Source organism: Dendroctonus ponderosae, unplaced genomic scaffold, assembly GCF_020466585.1.
Source record: "Dendroctonus ponderosae isolate FM_Combo_2020 unplaced genomic scaffold, Dpon_F_20191213v2 Dpon_F_20191213_1, whole genome shotgun sequence".
In the NCBI taxonomy this organism is placed as follows: Eukaryota; Metazoa; Arthropoda; class Insecta; order Coleoptera; family Curculionidae; genus Dendroctonus; species Dendroctonus ponderosae.
In genome coordinates, this window is record NW_026017110.1 from 60,498,874 (window position 1) to 60,516,497 (window position 17,624).

The 17,624-nt window shown below is 35.9% G+C and overlaps 3 protein-coding genes across 6 annotated transcripts; 2 read left to right on the plus strand and 1 right to left on the minus strand.

The window, feature by feature from the left end:
* Nucleotides 1-591: 591 nt before the first annotated feature.
* On the minus strand, nt 592-11,513 carry LOC109540983 (lysine-specific demethylase lid). Of its 3 annotated transcripts, none has more exons than XM_019909591.2 (10): nt 10,615-11,513; nt 10,155-10,232; nt 9,800-10,096; nt 9,592-9,738; nt 8,662-8,844; nt 8,026-8,304; nt 7,717-7,965; nt 7,327-7,655; nt 7,015-7,252; nt 592-6,482 (listed from the first exon to the last, which is right to left on the minus strand). In XM_019909591.2, the coding sequence occupies exons 1-10, from the start codon at nt 10,870-10,872 to the stop codon at nt 3,723-3,725; spliced, it is 4,818 nt and encodes a 1,605-aa protein (XP_019765150.1). In that variant the 5' UTR covers nt 10,873-11,513; the 3' UTR covers nt 592-3,722. The 3 variants fall into 3 exon arrangements, with proteins under 3 accessions (XP_019765150.1, XP_019765149.1, XP_019765151.1); XM_019909590.2 differs by having other exon boundaries at nt 9,592-9,741; XM_019909592.2 differs by having other exon boundaries at nt 8,671-8,844; nt 9,592-9,741; nt 10,615-11,512.
* A 507-nt stretch (nt 11,514-12,020) lies between these two features.
* On the plus strand, nt 12,021-15,056 carry LOC109540984 (dual specificity mitogen-activated protein kinase kinase dSOR1). Of its 2 annotated transcripts, none has more exons than XM_019909593.2 (4): nt 12,021-12,414; nt 12,553-13,195; nt 13,265-13,594; nt 14,404-15,056. In XM_019909593.2, exons 1-4 carry the CDS (start codon nt 12,308-12,310, stop codon nt 14,497-14,499), a joined length of 1,176 nt encoding a protein of 391 aa, XP_019765152.1. In that variant the 5' UTR covers nt 12,021-12,307; the 3' UTR covers nt 14,500-15,056. The 2 variants fall into 2 exon arrangements, with proteins under 2 accessions (XP_019765152.1, XP_019765153.1); XM_019909594.2 differs by having other exon boundaries at nt 12,562-13,195.
* A 514-nt stretch (nt 15,057-15,570) lies between these two features.
* On the plus strand, nt 15,571-17,360 carry LOC109541118 (60S ribosomal protein L17). The gene is made up of 4 exons (XM_019909858.2): nt 15,571-15,673; nt 15,875-15,963; nt 16,714-16,986; nt 17,099-17,360. Exons 2-4 carry the CDS (start codon nt 15,883-15,885, stop codon nt 17,273-17,275), a joined length of 531 nt encoding a protein of 176 aa, XP_019765417.1. The 5' UTR covers nt 15,571-15,673; nt 15,875-15,882; the 3' UTR covers nt 17,276-17,360.
* Nucleotides 17,361-17,624: the final 264 nt, after the last annotated feature.

A 17,624-nucleotide genomic window follows, 5' to 3' on the forward strand; every position in this document is an offset into this window, starting at 1 on the left:
CACCTACTGAGAAGTATTTTCCGAAATTTAAATAAAAATAGAACATTTGCTGTGTTCTTCATTAAATCAGTCTGTTGTTCTCAGGGCAGCGGCATATTATGAAAAATCCGTAGATCGAATCACTAACAAAGTGTATTAGTTCCTTTATTTATTTAAACACATGGTCAGTGAAACTATTTTTTGGGAAAATCGTATAGTATATTAATGTGTTATAGCGAATTTACATACCAGATGACCCTGGACTAGCGCAAAGGTATTATTTTTATATTATGACTGGTTGGACCATCAATTACTGTTATATACCAGGATAAGCTTTCAATGACCAATTGAACAATTCAGCAAAAATGTCTAACGCCAAAACTGATGTAAACACCTTGATTATGAAAGTAATTTCCAACAGTGTAACAGTATCATGCGACTATAAGATCCTTGAAAATATTTACTGATATTCAGTTAATTATGAATTTTTTCCTACAACAGTAAATTGATAATTTATATGGAGAATGGTTGATTCACCATTCTATTAAAACTCCGACGGACTTCTTACTATCGATTGCTCGATATAAAATATAAGGCAATAAAAAAACGAAGTCCTTCAATTACATTTACTGCAAAAGTATTTATTCACAATTATCAGAACAAATGCTTATGACTAATATAATAGAAATACGGCCTACTATATACATACTAACTATGAAAAAAATATATAAAAATATAAAGAATAGGCCAAATTTTGACATGAATAGAAATCTCGAAATTTCATCGTAAAGAATTTAATACTGGCCACATCTCATACGAAGATACTATTTATGCATAGTTGGCAATTTATTGAATAAAAATCTTTGGAATTACTTGAAATATGTGTTCAATATGCACAATTAATACCTTTTAAAATATGTTAAAGTAAATACTATTCTCCAAGTTGCCGTGTTTTCAAGCAATTTAAAGATTTCAGAATCAACACAATAAAACAATGATAACTTGCTGACTCCTTCAGTTACAGTCTCCTTAATATTTGTCAAATGGCGGAGGTTTCTTACAATTTTTCCTGTGTAACTATTTACTTATAACTCCGACCTTTTCGAAAATTTTGTATAATTTTTTCGACATAAAACAATTTTTCTTAGGTAATTAAACGCAAAGATGGGTCACAAAAGTGTTACACAACTATAAACAATTTGAATTTTACTAACACGAATGCTCATCACAGAAACATAAAGTAAATAACAAATAAAAGTGGTAGAATAATTTTAAAGTAATTGCGAGCTTAATATACAGACGTAAAACAATCAATAATTTATCTGAGAGATAAGAACTGTTTGAGTGCTAAAATTTCAATTGCACTATTTGCATACCAGTGTTAAATTGGGTATTTATTGAAGAATTTTATATAGGCAGTGTGGAAGAATCAACCTTTGACAATCAATCGCTTACTTTTGATATCACAGTTAAATAATGTCCGACGCTATGGCGATAAAATATTATATAACCGGACATTTAAATCAACGGCTATGAATAACTGCTGTTGACTGAAAAATCTTTAACTGCATCTTGACAGGAATCACGATATTAAAATAGCTTAAGAGAAAAACATTACCTGTTTGATAGTTGTATGTAAATGAAAAGATTCAAATAAAAATTAAAAGTAAGACCGATTTTTTTTTGTAGGTTGTTGTTCTCTTAAACTTCTCTTATTAAGCAACATAAATTTAAATTTGATTTTTCAATGATCCATGACGATGATTTAGCTTTAGGGAGAAATAAAACTGGCCCCAAAATGGGTTTCAGATTTCTTAAAATTGTTGATACTATCTTACAATCTTTGTAAACTTAATTAGATTAGGGAAAACTAAGATTAAAGGTGCATTTATAAGCTCTGCGGCTCGTGCCATTCGTCCCTCGTATTTCGTTCTCTAGCTTCCAAAAGATAGCTACTGTTACTTATTATTATTATTATTATTTTACAGTAATGATGTGCAAGTCCCTAAAGACTTGATTAAAAGACGATTAAAGAGACCTTTCCAATACAGCTTTTTGATTTCGGGTTGCTTATCAAAACCATTTACTTCGAAATTTTTCCTTTGCAACGTGTTTACAAATAGTTAAATACCACTTTGTAAAAGTACATGTTTTTCGCTAAGCCACTAGCAAGCCACCAATAGGAGACATCGATTTTTTGCGTTAATCATTTGACTTGTATGTTTTACTGCCGGTATTACATTACGCACTTCTCCCCGATTTATTGTCAATAAAGTGGCCAATCATTGAAGATATGAGCGTAAAGCGTGGAATCGGGCTGCGATAGATAAATCGTTCAATTTATTGCAGACTTGCTGCAATAAATTGCAGCAAGTCTGCAATAATTGGCAGAATAAAAGATTGAGCATGCTGAAAATTATTGCGAATTGGGAAAATTTTGCTGGGAAAAAATACTGTTTGCTAACTGAAATAACGATGTTGGCAGCGATTCTCAAAGGAAAGTGACACGGAATACGGGTTTTTTATTTCTGATTTTTTTATTGTGTTTCAGATGTCGAAAATCTGTATTGTATGCATTCAGTTTAGAAAATTAGTCGCTTCTTTATTTATTTTGGTTGAATACCAATTTATTCTAAGAACAAAACAAAGTGTGAAGTCGATGAAGGCCAAGAAGGCGATCTTCAATAATTGGCCAATACATCGGGAAAAAGTGCGTAGTGTAATACCGGCATTGAAAGTTCTGCGCGGATGTTAAAACATCAGGGTGAAAAAAGTTTCGAGTGTATTCTTTTCTGAAAGTTAATTAGAAAGACCGCCTTTAGAATGGCCATCTAAACACCAAACTAGTTAATGGGCATTTATTTTTTCATACTGTCGCAGTTAACTTTGCATAGACGTTAGGTGAGTTCATTTTACGCACAGCAATAACTGCGCGCTATTAACGAGAAACCGCACAAAATGCAGGGTTTATAAAATCACCTTAATATGCTATACTCGCAACTTGTAAAGTGAAAGACTAATTGCCGAAATATTTACAAACTAAAAACTTACAGGTTGAGAAGGAGATATACTTAGATAAATAACATCAATTTATTAGTAAATTAATTTGCAGATAATTTACGAAGCCAATTAATTTAAAAATTATCGACATCGGCAGCCATAAGCCAAGTGGCTTAGCGGACCCTGTATATAATGGATTTACTGCAAAATAGTATACTAAATATTATTGTTAGAAACAACAGAAAAAAGCAACAAAATGCAATAAATACATCTCAGTAGCAAAGTTACGTTCCAATTGCAACTATACCAAATAATAATTTATTAACTCAATTCTTGAGAGTAAAACAAGGTCCTGAAAAATCTCAAAGGATAAAGCAAACACACTAAATTGTCTCCTAATTAATCTGCTGGTTACCTATAATTAAAATACCCACCCAAACTACTGAAAATTTTATGAGATAATATACAAATAATAAGAATTTAATCACTTCCAATACCTGCTAGGGTTTATAATACAAAATTAAAAGAACGCTGCATTTTTTCAGTAGTTTACCTGAGCAGACGACTTAGGTAAGGTATGTTACATTTATTTTAAATATGCCTTTTATCACAAATCAATGAATATACTCGAAGAACTGGCGCAGAGTTCCTCAGAGCCAAGTCACCAAAAAGTTCAAATTCAAAAAAAGTAAATAAAGTAAATTAAAATTCCTCAATTAATCGATTAATATAATTTCCAACCACTAGGAAATGTCTCTTGAAGTGGATGGTTGGGTTGAGTCCGGAGACCTAGGACTACTAGATCTACTTTCTTCACAAGGATCAACACTTTCAAAGGTAGTACTACGAGAACAAGTGATACAAATATAGTCTTCGTCCTCATTAATATCTCCGGCAGATAACCCGACACAGGCCATGTGAAACCACTGTTCACAACCACCATCGCACTGAACCCAGTCAACATTTTGTCCGGTTGGTCGTTGACAACCATTTGCAGCACAGTCTTCGTCTTCACTGTCACTACTATTCGAAGCAGTAGATTGACATCTCCGTCCTCTACGTTTACCCCTCTGTTTTTTCTGTGTACTGTCCTTACTCGTGCTCTGCTGCTTGCGACCCCGCATTTTCTTTTCACTATCCGCTTTAAGAGACTTTACCGGCTTTTTAGTAGAATCGATAAGTTCCTCGGATACTCTTTTCCGACCTCGTTTCTTTGGTGACGTTTTAAGATGAGCATCGAAGTCAATCAGCATGATCTCTCTTTCAGGATCTCTGCAGCCTAATATAAGTTTCCAAAGTGCAAAAGTTTCGTCTAGATACACTTCTAATAGGTCCCCTTCCATAATTAAATCTTCCATTTGCTTCTTGATTTCGGGGATAATTCGAATCACGAAGTCTTCAGCATCATGTTTAGGAAGGTGTAGACTATAGGCATGTTCGCCCATTCGGTCGTCAGAATCCCTAGATGATTCTCTAGAAGCCTCATCCGAATCATTGATTCCACTATCACATGTTACTCCATCTTCATTTACTCCGCTAAATGGGGTTATCTCTTGCACTCTCTGGAGAAGTTCAGGATTTTTGGAAGCTCTTTTTAGTTCTGTGGAAATGATTTTTTCTGTCCTTTGTCGTGCTGCAGCGTCTGTAAACTTTTGACTTAAAGCATTTAACTTTATTTTAGCCCTTTCAAGTTCGGCATTTTGCAGAAGCTGTCGCGCTCGATCCTGCCAGTTCATAGCTCGTTCAGTTAAGCATTGCAAAGCTTCCCCTTCAGGGACTCTGACGTATAGCTTTTGAAGAGACATCAAAAGACTTAGAATGGTGTCAAGCCGTGGCCTTTTTGTTCTCTGACAATTAGGACAAATATACTTACAGTCTTTAAATCCTAAAGCCACTGCAGCATTAAGGAAGTTGCCCTTGAATTTGGTAGTGGCAATTTTTGGAAGTTGGGTGCATGTAGAGTGGAACCAATCATGACAAAGTTCACATCTCATCATTATACCAAATAGGCCACCTCCACAAATGCAGTATGTACTGTTAGTATCATTTGGATCTAGAGATTTGGGTTTATTAATTTGCCTCAATTTCTTGATCATTGACATTTCCGCTTCCTCAGCTTCCTTAAAAAGTGCCACCACCGTTGCTGGATCCATAGTATTAGTTAAGGCTATCGACTTGGAATCTTCGTCAGCGTTTTTTCCTTTTTTGGAATTTTTTGAAGTGACTGGCAAAATCGTTCTGGGTGATAGTGCGTCCATCAATGTACAAGGCGAGTCTTTCCGCAAAAATGACCGACTGGTTTTATCTTTCCAATTGTTAGCCAATACAAGGTATTCATTCATTCGGTCTACTTCAACCAAATGAAGTGTTAGTAGCCGGCCCTTCTTTATTAGTTCCTCCATAGCACTGTAGTATGGGTAGTACTCAGCTGAATTCATTTCCTCTAACTGTTTTAGCCAGTCCCTTCCTTTCTTCATGGAATCATAAAGAACGCCCTCGGTTGGTAAATGGCACGCGATTTTCGACGCATCTTTCAGTAGTTTATCAACTTGAATCAAGACATTTGGATCTTGGCATTTTAAAACATCTTGTGCTTTCTCTTCCCATTCTTGACTTTGCTCAAGCATCAATTGGAGATTCGACAATTCTTCTTCCATTTCATTGTGCGGTGGTAATGAACAACCTTCTTGTATCAACGTTTTTATATTATCAAGCCCCATGACATCTGTTCTGTTTTTGCAATTGTCAACTTCTTTCATCCATTGAGCCTGTTTTATCCGATTATTAATCAGCTTCAAACCGGGCAACTCTATACATAAGCCATTTCCATGAGATTGACAAGTTTCAAGTTCAATTAGGGAATTTTCTCTTAAACTCTGCGTTAAAAGCTCTTCACTTTTGCTTTCAAATTTCCGAGTTTCATCCAGTAAAACCCTTATACTTTTAGCCTCATCCAAAACGCACGCTAAACTATCAATCTCATCGCAAAAGAGCGTCAGTTCCTCAACCGTTAATTTATATTTGGCTTCATTTGAGTGTCGAGTTCGAGTCCGCATTTTATTGAGATCCAACTGATGTATAACACTGGCGCATTTTTCGGCATCTATAACTGCGCTGGTTAGTGTTTGTAGCAGTTCACATTTGGGAAATTTCTTGCCATCAGCTTCATTTAGCAGCGCTTTTAGATCAGTTAAATTAAGGGTTTTTGGAGTGTTTGGATCAAGAGCGTCTTTCACCTTGGCTACCCAATGATCAAATGATTCCGCTTTTAGTTTTAAGGCTTTTAACATTACGGGAAGTTCATCCAGGGTATACCGATATCTCAGTGTCCGATTTTGCGGCGGACACTCACAAAGATTTTTATAGTGCCTCAGACAAACCAAGCTGGTGGTGGAGCATGAACACGTCATTGCAGACAAAAAACAGGTCGTTTTACATATTTCACATTGCCTTTCATCGTCTGGAAGTAACTCGAATGCCTCACGTTCTGCATTAGTCACACCCTGTGATTGAAATTCAGTATAAATGCAAACTCTTGCATACGTTTGCAGTGCATATTGGGAACAGGGTCTTTATTCAAAATAACCAGAAAACAGATATACAAAGTGTTCGGTAGGCAGATGCGTTCTAGTTGGAGGTTATTTTGTAGAGGTAATTTTGGATACATTACCCCGAGATACCATGCTCCGAAAACGCTCAGTTTTGGATCAACAGGGCGTTAGGACTTTTAATTAATCAATTTAATTATTAATGAATAAACCATTTAATTTAACGTGTTACATGCTTTGCGAGTATTAACATGCAGGCACACCTCATATGATACGCATCTGACTAAAGAATACATCAAAAAAACGCATCGACTTACCAAACACCTATGCACTACTTGGATGTGATATTAAAATAATGCTGTGTAGTTCGGGGTAAACCGTTGAAATAACGAAAAAACGTGGGAAAATTTAGAATGTCAATTTGAAAAGCCCACCAATTTCCACCATAAATATTCAAGCTAAAAGACAAACTAGAGCAAAAACTTACCCAATCAAGAAGCGTCTTCCGCAATTTCTTCTCAGTATCAACCATCACAAGCATGTCCTGATAGGTTGCCGCCGCAATAGTCAAGTCGAGCTTATCATTATCCAAAGCCATTTTGCATACCAGTTCATCGTGCGAAAATACACAAAACCGCCTTAAATGAGAATAATGTAGAATGCATTCTCTCCCCATTCGCAACCAGTCAGCAGGTGCAAAATTGACGGCCTCAGCAAAGTTGTACCTTCGTTTCCAAAAGAAATATATTTTTTTATTAAAACCTAAGTTAATTTATATATTAATAACAGTGGTTCTTACCCCTGATTAAAACCAGCATGATAGGCTCTTGGAAAAGTCACAACAAATTCTCCTGCGTGTTGATCGGTCCGGAATACGGGTACACCTGCATTCATCAGAATATTTGGATTCATAATAGTTACTAGTTGATGCAGCAGGTCTGGCTGCGAATGGAACAATTCGGGGGCCGCCGATTTCATTGTTTCCTCAAATGCCTCTGCTTTGCTGCCTGGAACGCCATACCAAGTTTTGGCTTCTCCCCAATGTAGATAATTTATTGAGTAGGACCAATGATCTTCGTTGTGCCAACAAAAGGTGGAAAAACACATTCCAACATACATCCATGGAACCTAAAACATTAAAACCACGTTTGGCTGCATATTCTTTCCGCAATCGCATTCAAGTAGATACCTTCATTCCGGAAATATCGGCATTAATGTATCCTAATACTGAGCCTTCTAAAACTGGGAGATTGTTCAAGTTCCAACTAGACTCGGCATACTCTTTATCTCCTTGAAAAAGATTTGCTGAAGATTTTGTAGGAAAGCCAGATCCATGGTCCATTGTGTGTAAGTCGGCTCCATACTCGACAGTTACATCTTCATCAATTGACGATACTATACGCCAAAATTCTCTTTCCACTGTACTAGTTGGAACCATCTACAAATCCGAGGAAATTAAAAATAACGGCAATAAGCCTCCCATTTCATAGTAACGTACATGAACTGGCATATTAAAGTAATCTGATTTAAATTGATCAGCCATTTCTCCGAATTGCTGTAACGTGTATTCCCTTTGAGCTTGCTCAAAACCAAACGCTTCAGTTGGTTTTGAAACTTCTTCTGCCACACATTTAGGGCATCTCCAATCACCCTTTGGAATTTCAGATAAGGGGGGCATAAGGCAGAACGTGTGATAACTGTCATCACAACCGTCGCAGAGCAACATATATTCTTCAGCATCTCCGCGATTACAATTATGGCAAACATACTTGGCTAACTGAAAATAAAATCCAAATTACGACTAAATGCAATAATTTTCGCTACTGGAATTCTGCATCTGCATGAAGTTCGGTAACTAATTGAATTAGTCGAGCGTCATATTTTCCATAGCTACTCAAATGCATTAGACTTATTTCTGATTTGTAAACGAACTCATAAATCTCGAACATTAAGATAAGGAAAATATACACAAATTCTCATGCATAAGCTGCCGAAGTAAAAACAATTGTAAGATATTGCATTCAATAAAGAGCCCGACTACATTACAGTTACACCTTTTATATATAAGCGAAACATGAACCGTGATGCTTTATTGACAAGGAAAAAAATGAAATATTACAATTGATGGACTTACTACACTTACAGGGTCAAAGTCGTATTTGATATTTTTTCCCCTGGGTTTCTGCTCTTTTTTATCGTCATATCCAGCCATCTTTGGCCCTGCGCCATAAAACTGAAGCCTTTTCAACTCTTTATTTTGGTCATCGCCATCCACGTCTTCCACTAAAGACTTTTCCTCTTTGATCTTAAGTTCTATCTGCAATGTAACAACAATTTTAAATGATTATAAACTGTACAGTGTCTCGTAACGAATGGATCAAATTTCGTTTAATGCTCAACTAGATTGGATTTTACTCCTGGTTCAATTTCACAGTATTCACAGTATATCACAGCACGCGGTTATTAGAAAAAATATTAGAATAAAAAAAGTGAAAAGGGGAAATACTAGAACACATCGGAATCTAGCCTTTGGTGTCTTAAAAAAATTAAGTGTTTAAACTAAATGAAATAGTTCAAGCAATCGATCAAGAAAAAGTCTTATCTGAAATTAAATACTTGTGTATCTAGAAGTGTACAATCGACAAGTTTGGGTTAGTTTGAGTCGGGTTGAATACGGGAGTCGGTTAAATATAGCGCTTCTTTAACTTTATGTTGTTGATCTGTATATCAAAACTCTTTTTACTCAGATACTTCAAAAACGCCTGCTCAATTGAATTATTACCAGAAATTAAATTTTTCCTCTCTCTGCAGATAAAAGACGTTAGAGCATGAGAAACTCTATTTCAAACCAAGGAAGAGTGTGGCTTAAGAAGTTACTTAGTTATAAATGAGTTTTATGAAATAGTAGTTTTTATAGTACCAACGGGAACGTTGTAATAAAAAACATATTTGTAAGACAATGGAAGTCCGGAAAAACATTGAAGTCGTCAAAATCAGTCCTTGCACTGTAGATAACATGAAGTCTTAAAATATAGAGTATTCTTTGAAAAAGATGGTGTCTTACCTCAGTCTTATCCTTGTCATTAGCTTCAAACCTCTTAGAGCGCCTTGCATTTTTATCCGACGGTGGCTTGACGGCCATGCGGTTTACTATACCATGCGGTTTGTAGTCTTTGTCGGTTTTCTCATTGCCTTCATCAGGACTTTCGATCTTCTGGGCAAAAAAAATCAATGAGCTTATGTGTGAATAAGAGGTACTGTTTGCGTCTTACAATAGGTACTGCTTTGCCCTCTTTAAAAACATCAAAAGGAAAAAGAAGCCTTTCATAATGTTGCTTTAGAATAGCTCCGACGTTCTTGCCAATTTGATATCCTAGACGAACTGAAACTTTAGACCATTTTCTTTGTTTGGTGACTTCTTCAAATCCACCCTCAAGCTGTACAACTCGGTGCAGAGTATACAAATCTAGAACCCGTCTTTCAACAACGGGAATTTTGAGAGACGAGCCTTGCAATTCCCAAAACTTGGCTATCCGATCAAGAAAATTTAATTTAACCCTGGTTTTCGCCTAAAAGCAGTGGTTTGGGTTAAAGACGAATAAATCGCATCGGACGGATTCAGTTTACCTCTAATTCATTTAATCTTTGTATTCTAGGTGTAAATCGTAATTTATCTACATCCACTGCAAATGGAGGCTGCCACCTCTAAAATGAAAACATATTTTTCAAAATGCTGGCTGATCCACCATATGCGGTCAGGGATTACGAATATTGACGAATTGCAAATAACAACATTTGATGTGAGGAACAGTAGAAAAATTGTTCTGTTATCAAAAGCGAAAAAATATTGGGTAAATTAAGTGAAAAGCTGAAATAAATATGGCTGCTCCCACTTCACACATTTGCCTTATATTTGCTGCATATGAACAAATACTCGGCATTATATAAAGTCAGATAGTGTCTAAATCACCATGGATTCTAAAAATAATTGAGTACTATGGTGGCTTAAAAAGTTGAGTAATAGTAATAGACATTTAAATACCAAATTGTACGGTGGTGCATGCATGTTTTGCAACTTATGGCTTACCCCTGGCGGTTTAATTTTACATATTCCTGTATTTTCAGCCACTGGCCTAATTTTAGCTATGTAAGCTAATGGGTCTAAGAATTCTTCTTCTGTGGGGTAAAACACTGGAGCCTCTGAAGGCACTTGGAACTGAAATGCTTCTTCTTTACACTGGTTATAGTGCTCATTACATTTAATTGGGGAATTTTTTGAACTTCCAGGGCTACTACTTTTTAAACCATTGTTGTTTCCATTCAACTGTTTCTCTGGGGTACTCATTTTGATAGAAATTTACATCATTATTTACAGACAAACCTTCACATTGTTTCTATGACTAGAATGGGCACCTCCATTTTCTTTATGCGTTCATCACAAATACAAATATGAAACTATAGGAAAAACTAAGGAGACACTCGGCATGTCACATCACTAGTTACTTGGTGAACAAGCAAGAAAATTGGTACCGCACTGTACAGCTTTTGCTACCTAAAACCGAATACCCAGAAACGGAAAATATATTTGTTTTCAAAATCCAATTATTTAACGTCGCCCGACATTAACGATGTCATAAAAATATAGGAAAGTTGTAAATTTGTACATTTTATCTTTTCTTTTCGATACCACAAGAGACCTCGCAAAAAGTAAACGGAGTCCATCTACATTTATACCCCCACTACCGAATCGATCGCCCGATTAGTAACAGCAGAGTCCAGTCCAGGTTTTCACTATATTTCAGATACTCGAACTATTTTTAAAATTTGCGCTAATATCACAGTATTTTTATATACTTTTTCCTATGCATTCTTCTAAGTTTCACTCTTGTTCACTCTTGGTCACCCATTGTACTCGCACTATCCCCAAATTGTCAATTTGTAGGTTAGAGTTAGACCCTCCAACTTATTTCACCAAGGTTCAGAAAAGCAATATCCGCATAGTTGCCGGATCTCGCTTGATGTTTTCCTTGAAACAATATACATACAATTTATCATTATCACCAGTCCAGTAATCAATTAACTGCTCCGCAGCCGTAATATGAGAATCAATTGGCTGATTTCCGATGCCGCCACTTGATAATTGTGGCGATATGAATATATGCTGATCAAGCACTTTTTCCTTGCATTGGAATGGAACTTAATGGGATACCACGCAACCCCCTGTATATGTTGACCATGTGGGAAGTTTGTAGACTTTTTTGAAACAGAGTAACAATCGGCAACGTACGTCCTCAAAAAAGGGTACGTGATGTACAATCTCCCAACACGAAACCGAGATGAAACTCTAAGCACTGACTACTTCAAAAATTCCTCTGGCTGACTGGAAAGGCTCCACATGGGCTAAATGTGATTTTTTTAAGCTTCAACAAAAAAATTACTGAGGAACTGCCCCCGATAAGAAACAACGCCAATTAAGTTGTTTCAACGCCAATTAGAAAATCATTCAAATCAACAATAGTAGTCCACAACTGACAAAAAGTAATTAAATCAGCGCAAACCGCCATAAACACACCTGTCTTCATCTATGAAACACACTGAAGACGCCATAGAACCAGCATAGAATTTTCCAGAAAAGCCTTATCAGTCAACAAGAATTTTGAATGCCCCGCTGAATTATCGATTGCCAAATCTCAATGCCACGTTGTCAACCTTCCTCCGATAAATTGAGTTACAGGTTATGGGATTTGTTTTTGTGTTGTGTTTTGGTGTAGTTATTCATAATGTCCAAAAATAAGCTAAATCTCACATTGCCGCCCGGTGCCATTGATCAAACACCCAATTTGACCCCAACTTCCACAACCTATGAGGAACCTAGTCAGCCTGCACCGTAAGTACTTCAAAACTCCCTCAAGCAGCATCACGGAAGACGCCTCCTTAACTGTTCATGTATTAAACTACCCCCAGTGCTCTAAGCAGCACTGAGTAATTTTCATTATAAAATATACATTCCCACTCTACACTGTAGTGTTTTCAGGCCTCCCAGTGTTGTTACAAATGACATAGACCACATAACAGCCCGGTTGGAAGAGCTGGATATGGATGATATTCAGCGAAGACGTATAGAGGTTTTTCTCTGCCAAAAGGAAAAAATCTCAGGCGATTTGTCTGATGATGATTTTGAAAAGCTTGGAGAGCTCGGTTCAGGGAACGGGGGCGTTGTCAACAAAGTTAGGCATAAATCCAGTGGCTTAATTATGGCCAGAAAACTTATTCATCTTGAAGTGAAGCCAGCCATTAAGAAGCAAATTATTCGGGAGCTAAAGATTCTTCATGATTGCAATTTTGCTCATATTGTTGGCTTCTATGGGGCTTTCTACAGTGATGGTGAAATTAGTATTTGTATTGAGTACATGGATGCAGGATCGCTGGATCTCATTTTAAAGAAAGCAGGTAGAATACCTGAAAATATTCTTGGCAAGATTACTTCAGCCGTACTGAAAGGCTTGAGCTATTTAAGAGATAAGCATGCTATAATGCACAGAGATGTGAAACCTAGTAACATTTTGGTTAACAGCAGTGGAGAGATCAAAATGTGCGATTTCGGAGTATCAGGGCAACTAATTGATTCAATGGCTAATTCCTTTGTTGGCACCAGAAGCTACATGTCGGTAAGCATCTTTTCTTACAGAGCTGCTTCCTTCTTACATACACTGAGAAAAATTCATTCTTTCTTGCAGCCAGAGCGTTTGCAAGGAACACATTACTCAGTTCAAAGTGATATATACTCACTGGGATTATCTCTAGTTGAGATGGCTATTGGGATGTATCCAATACCGCCACCGGATGCTAAAACCTTGGCAGCAATATTTGGGCAAACTAAAGAAAGCGACTCTCCTGATGGCTCCAGAGCACCTAGGCCAATGGCTATTTTTGAGCTGTTAGATTACATTGTCAATGAACCACCACCGAAGCTACCCTCTGGAATTTTCTCTCAACAATTCGAAGATTTTGTTGATAGGTGTCTGAGGAAAAATCCGGATGAAAGAGCTGATTTGAAGACGTTAATGGTCAGTTTCTATTTTTTAAGCATTTTTCAATGTTTCAGGTATCAATTTGGAATCATCTGGCACTTTTCCAATTGTAAAATATTCACTCCCGTTTAATACCTTAACTGGTCATCACCATATTATTTATAATCTGCTTTTACAGGATACTTAAGTTGGCACCATATGGAAAACTTTTTTATTATTAATTTTACGAAAATAAGTTATTCTTCATGAAAGGTTCTGCTCGGTCCAAAACCAAAAGTATACGTGCTATATCGGAAAGTTTGAATTTTGCTCAAGTATAAAGCACTTTTATTTTTGACAATATCGAAAATTGTTAAGAAAAGTTGATCAGAATTAAAAACAATATTTTAGTAGTTAGAGTTTATCGGAAATTGCTCACCATGAGACCTGTTTTGCATTTTACGGTGCCATCGAAGTTCTCTGTCAGAAACACAAAAAAATTCCTGAATATTTACTAAAACCTTTCAAGTAAAAAGTCTCGAATACTGTTGCTTTGTTCGGTTTTATCAGAAAGTGATATATCCTGCTATATAAAAAATTACATAGAAAATTCAAAAATATGTTATTTAAAAAAATATTAAATACGACGAATACATTTTTTGTAGAAATGTCGGCAAAAATACTTATCATAAACAACTTGCTGGCCATTGTCTGTGTATACACGGGAATACAATAGGAACGATGGTTTGTTTCTGTTAGTTACGCAATTATGTAAAACTCGCAAAAAAGTTGTATTGTATATAAATATCTTGTTTTTTGTGCAATATTTACAGTTTATTTAAATTTATAAAATATTTGATTTACAGAATCATCCATGGATCAAGAAATGGGAAACTGAAGAAGTAAATGTCGCAGAATGGATATGTGAAACAATGGAAATACAGCCGCCAAATAGAACTTAGTCTACTATTGTATGGAATTAGGTACGCTTTGAAATTCATTTATAATAATTTGTGGTTTAATTTTATTTTTTCGTATTTTTCCTCCAAAAAAAAACCAGTGAAATATTATGTTAAGAAATGGCATATTAATAAATTATGTAGAATTAGTAGTAATTTTAATAGAAATAATTTGAAAGCTGTGAAACGTCTTATCATCTGATGCTAAAAGTGGCCTTGTAAAAGTAACGCGTGCCACTTCAATGTTTGCTTTATTTTAAGTTACATTTTAGGTGAAACTTATAGGCCTTTTTAAATTTTGACTGCATGTTTTAGAATTAGCAAAAATAAGATTTTTAGAGTAAATATATTATCTTTGTATTACCGTAAGTTGAATAACATATTTATGATCTATGTGATATTTAGATAGTATTTATTGTTTACATACATAATAGCCTTTAGAAGCCCGTCGAATATTTAATCACATTTATCAATTGTATGCATATACGTTTTAGGAGAATCACATTTTCATCTTATACAAAACTTTAATTTCTAGTAAATGTGTCTTTCAATAGAATTAATTCCAGTCGTTTTTATTATCGCGTTATATTGACTCAACAAACCTTTTCCTGAGCGAAGTCGATAAGTTCAGGTTTATAATGCATTTCCCGATTAACTATGAAGAGCCCTGGTATTATGCGATAAGTGAGTATGAATGCTTTTAATTACAGTATTGGATGGCTAAAATAATCGCACTAAGAGTGCGGAACTCAAAATAATTTAAATGGTATATAAATATTACAAGTTTTAATGATGGGAATTTTTGATCGGGTAAGAAGAATTATTTTTATTTTTCAGTTATTTTAAAACATTACATTTTTTGATAAATTAGCAATATTGGCGGTAACAATTTTTTTAATTTGAAAGCTCTAGAAATGTCCGAAATTGTTTTAATCGCAGCGTATTATAAAAAGAAACGGGTAAATTCCGCGCACTTTGTTATGTTCATTAGACAGAGACAAGAAAGTGAAAGCTTCTAGGAATTTTTGTTGAATCAGAGTGATATTTCGAGTTGCGCACGCGCTCGTCTAAATGTCCCTACCACGTGTAGTGGTGGTGGTGTTGGCATCACTGAATGACACTATTTCAACGTCTCTTGTCAATTGTTGCCCTTTCCTTCCATTACGGCTTATTCTAGGTATGTTTTCATCGGAATTTCTAGCAGATAATCCGGAAATATCTCTTTAATCAAGAACCATATTTAAAAAACAGGAGTCGATTTTACTTCCTTCACAATTTTTCAGTCCGATTAAACTAAAATCCATCCCAATTTATTACAAGTTACTTAGGTTATTCGACTTAGAAGTTCGTGCAGTGATCCAAGTGTTTTTTGTTCCAGGTATAGAAATGGGTCGTTACGCTCGTGAACCTGATAATGCCGTTAAATCGTGCAAAGCCCGAGGATCAAATTTGAGGGTACATTTCAAAGTAAGTTGAGTTTTTCCTCCATTTGTTTAACTTTAACCAAAGTTAACCTCAAATCTTGAAGTCTCCAATGTTTGGTAACTCAAATGCTTCTAGAATTTGTTTTACTTACATGCTAATATTCTCCAAAAGCTGATTTTGCTATATTGAAAATTACGCAGTAGTTCAGAGGCTCGCCATAATTCCGTATTTATATAAAATCGGCATGGGATTTATTGGCCATGTGGGTCTAAATATTCAGTGTAATTTTCACTGGGAAGTGAAACTATCATAATTTCATATCTAGGAGTAAGTGCAAGAAATTTGGGAAAAGTAACAGTGTCTGAATATACTTGCAAGTCTCAGATTTACCGGCAAGCTTTTCCAAAAAATCATGGTTGGAACGTAATAGAACTTCGCCCTTAAGTGGCATTTAAAATCAAAAATCTGCACAGGCAGAAATAGAAAAAATGCGACATTGAGACTTATTGCATCAAAAAACCTTCATCAAGAGCAGTCAAATGTGGATAGAGATAAGAAAAAAGAGTGTTGTTTTTCGCATACTGCTTACACGTACATAATATAGAAATTTGTAGGCTTCCTTTGGTTAGGGCATTATCTAAAGCTAGCAAGTATTAACTGGCCTTTGTACTTATTTAGCTTTGGTTTGCTACTGATTCAATTGGTGAATGAGTAACAAGCGAATAAACTATAAACGTAAAATTATCTACCTACCTTAATTTTGCTAAATAATTATGTTTTTTTTTATTACAGAACACCTCCGAGACCGCTAATGCTATTAGGAAAATGCCCCTGAAAAGGGCGCAAGCTTATCTTAAGAACGTGATTGGCAAAAAGGAGTGCATTCCTTTCAGACGTTTCAATGGTGGTGTAGGCAGATGTGCACAGGCTAAGCAGTTTGGCACAACACAAGGACGTTGGCCAAAGAAATCTGCTGAATTCCTCCTTCAGCTTTTAAGAAATGCAGAGAGTAACGCCGACTACAGTGGCTTGGATGTTGACAGGCTGGTCGTAGACCATATCCAGGTAACGAAAATCTTTCATAAATATGCAGCAGTTCGATATGCGGCTTTGAAGTTTTGTGGATAGTGCTTTATAGCGTTTATCTGAGTTGTAGTTGATAAAAATAATGTTGCAGGTTAACAGAGCCGCATGCTTGAGGCGTCGTACTTACCGTGCTCACGGTAGGATAAACCCATACATGTCCTCCGCATGTCACATTGAGCTATGGCTTACCGAAGGGGAGTCAAATCCCCAACCCGTTACAAAAACTAAGGGAAAAAAAGCCCCCAGCGAAAAAAAGGCAGTGTTATAAACTAAATGAGTAATTTATGTATATTTATTTTTTGTATGAAAGGTAAATATACGTATACTTTTAAATAAATTCAACTGCTTGACAATTTTGTTTTCCTTTTTGGCTTTTGATGCATCCTTAATTCCTATATGATGTGAAAATAAACATTTGAGTGGATCACGAGGACCATTCCATCAATAAAAAATGCGTCTTTTGTGTCTATTAAATATGGGCGATTCAGTCTATGTAGGTCCGGTCAAGGTCCTATTGCTATGCTCGCAGGTATTTTTGTCATCATCAAATTTAATATGAGCCGAAGGTTATCGCAGCACATCGATCGTTTGTGTATTATGGCAAAGCCATGTTAGAT

Coding starts and splice junctions, on each gene's coding strand:
- LOC109540983 (XM_019909590.2), bottom strand. CDS start 10,872: ATGAGTACCCCAGAGAAACAGTTGAATGGAAACAACAATGGTTTAAAA. Junction 10,097..10,154: donor AAAGATTAAATGAATTAGAG/GTAAACTGAATC, acceptor CACTGCTTTTAG/GCGAAAACCAGGGTTAAATT. Junction 8,305..8,661: donor ACTTTGACCCTGTAAGTGTA/GTAAGTCCATCA, acceptor TTTTATTTTCAG/TTAGCCAAGTATGTTTGCCA.
- LOC109540984 (XM_019909593.2), top strand. CDS start 12,308: ATGTCCAAAAATAAGCTAAATCTCACATTGCCGCCCGGTGCCATTGAT. Junction 13,196..13,264: donor GCACCAGAAGCTACATGTCG/GTAAGCATCTTT, acceptor TCTTTCTTGCAG/CCAGAGCGTTTGCAAGGAAC. Junction 13,595..14,403: donor CTGATTTGAAGACGTTAATG/GTCAGTTTCTAT, acceptor TTTGATTTACAG/AATCATCCATGGATCAAGAA.
- LOC109541118 (XM_019909858.2), top strand. CDS start 15,883: ATGGGTCGTTACGCTCGTGAACCTGATAATGCCGTTAAATCGTGCAAA. Junction 15,964..16,713: donor ATTTGAGGGTACATTTCAAA/GTAAGTTGAGTT, acceptor TTTTTATTACAG/AACACCTCCGAGACCGCTAA. Junction 16,987..17,098: donor TGGTCGTAGACCATATCCAG/GTAACGAAAATC, acceptor ATAATGTTGCAG/GTTAACAGAGCCGCATGCTT.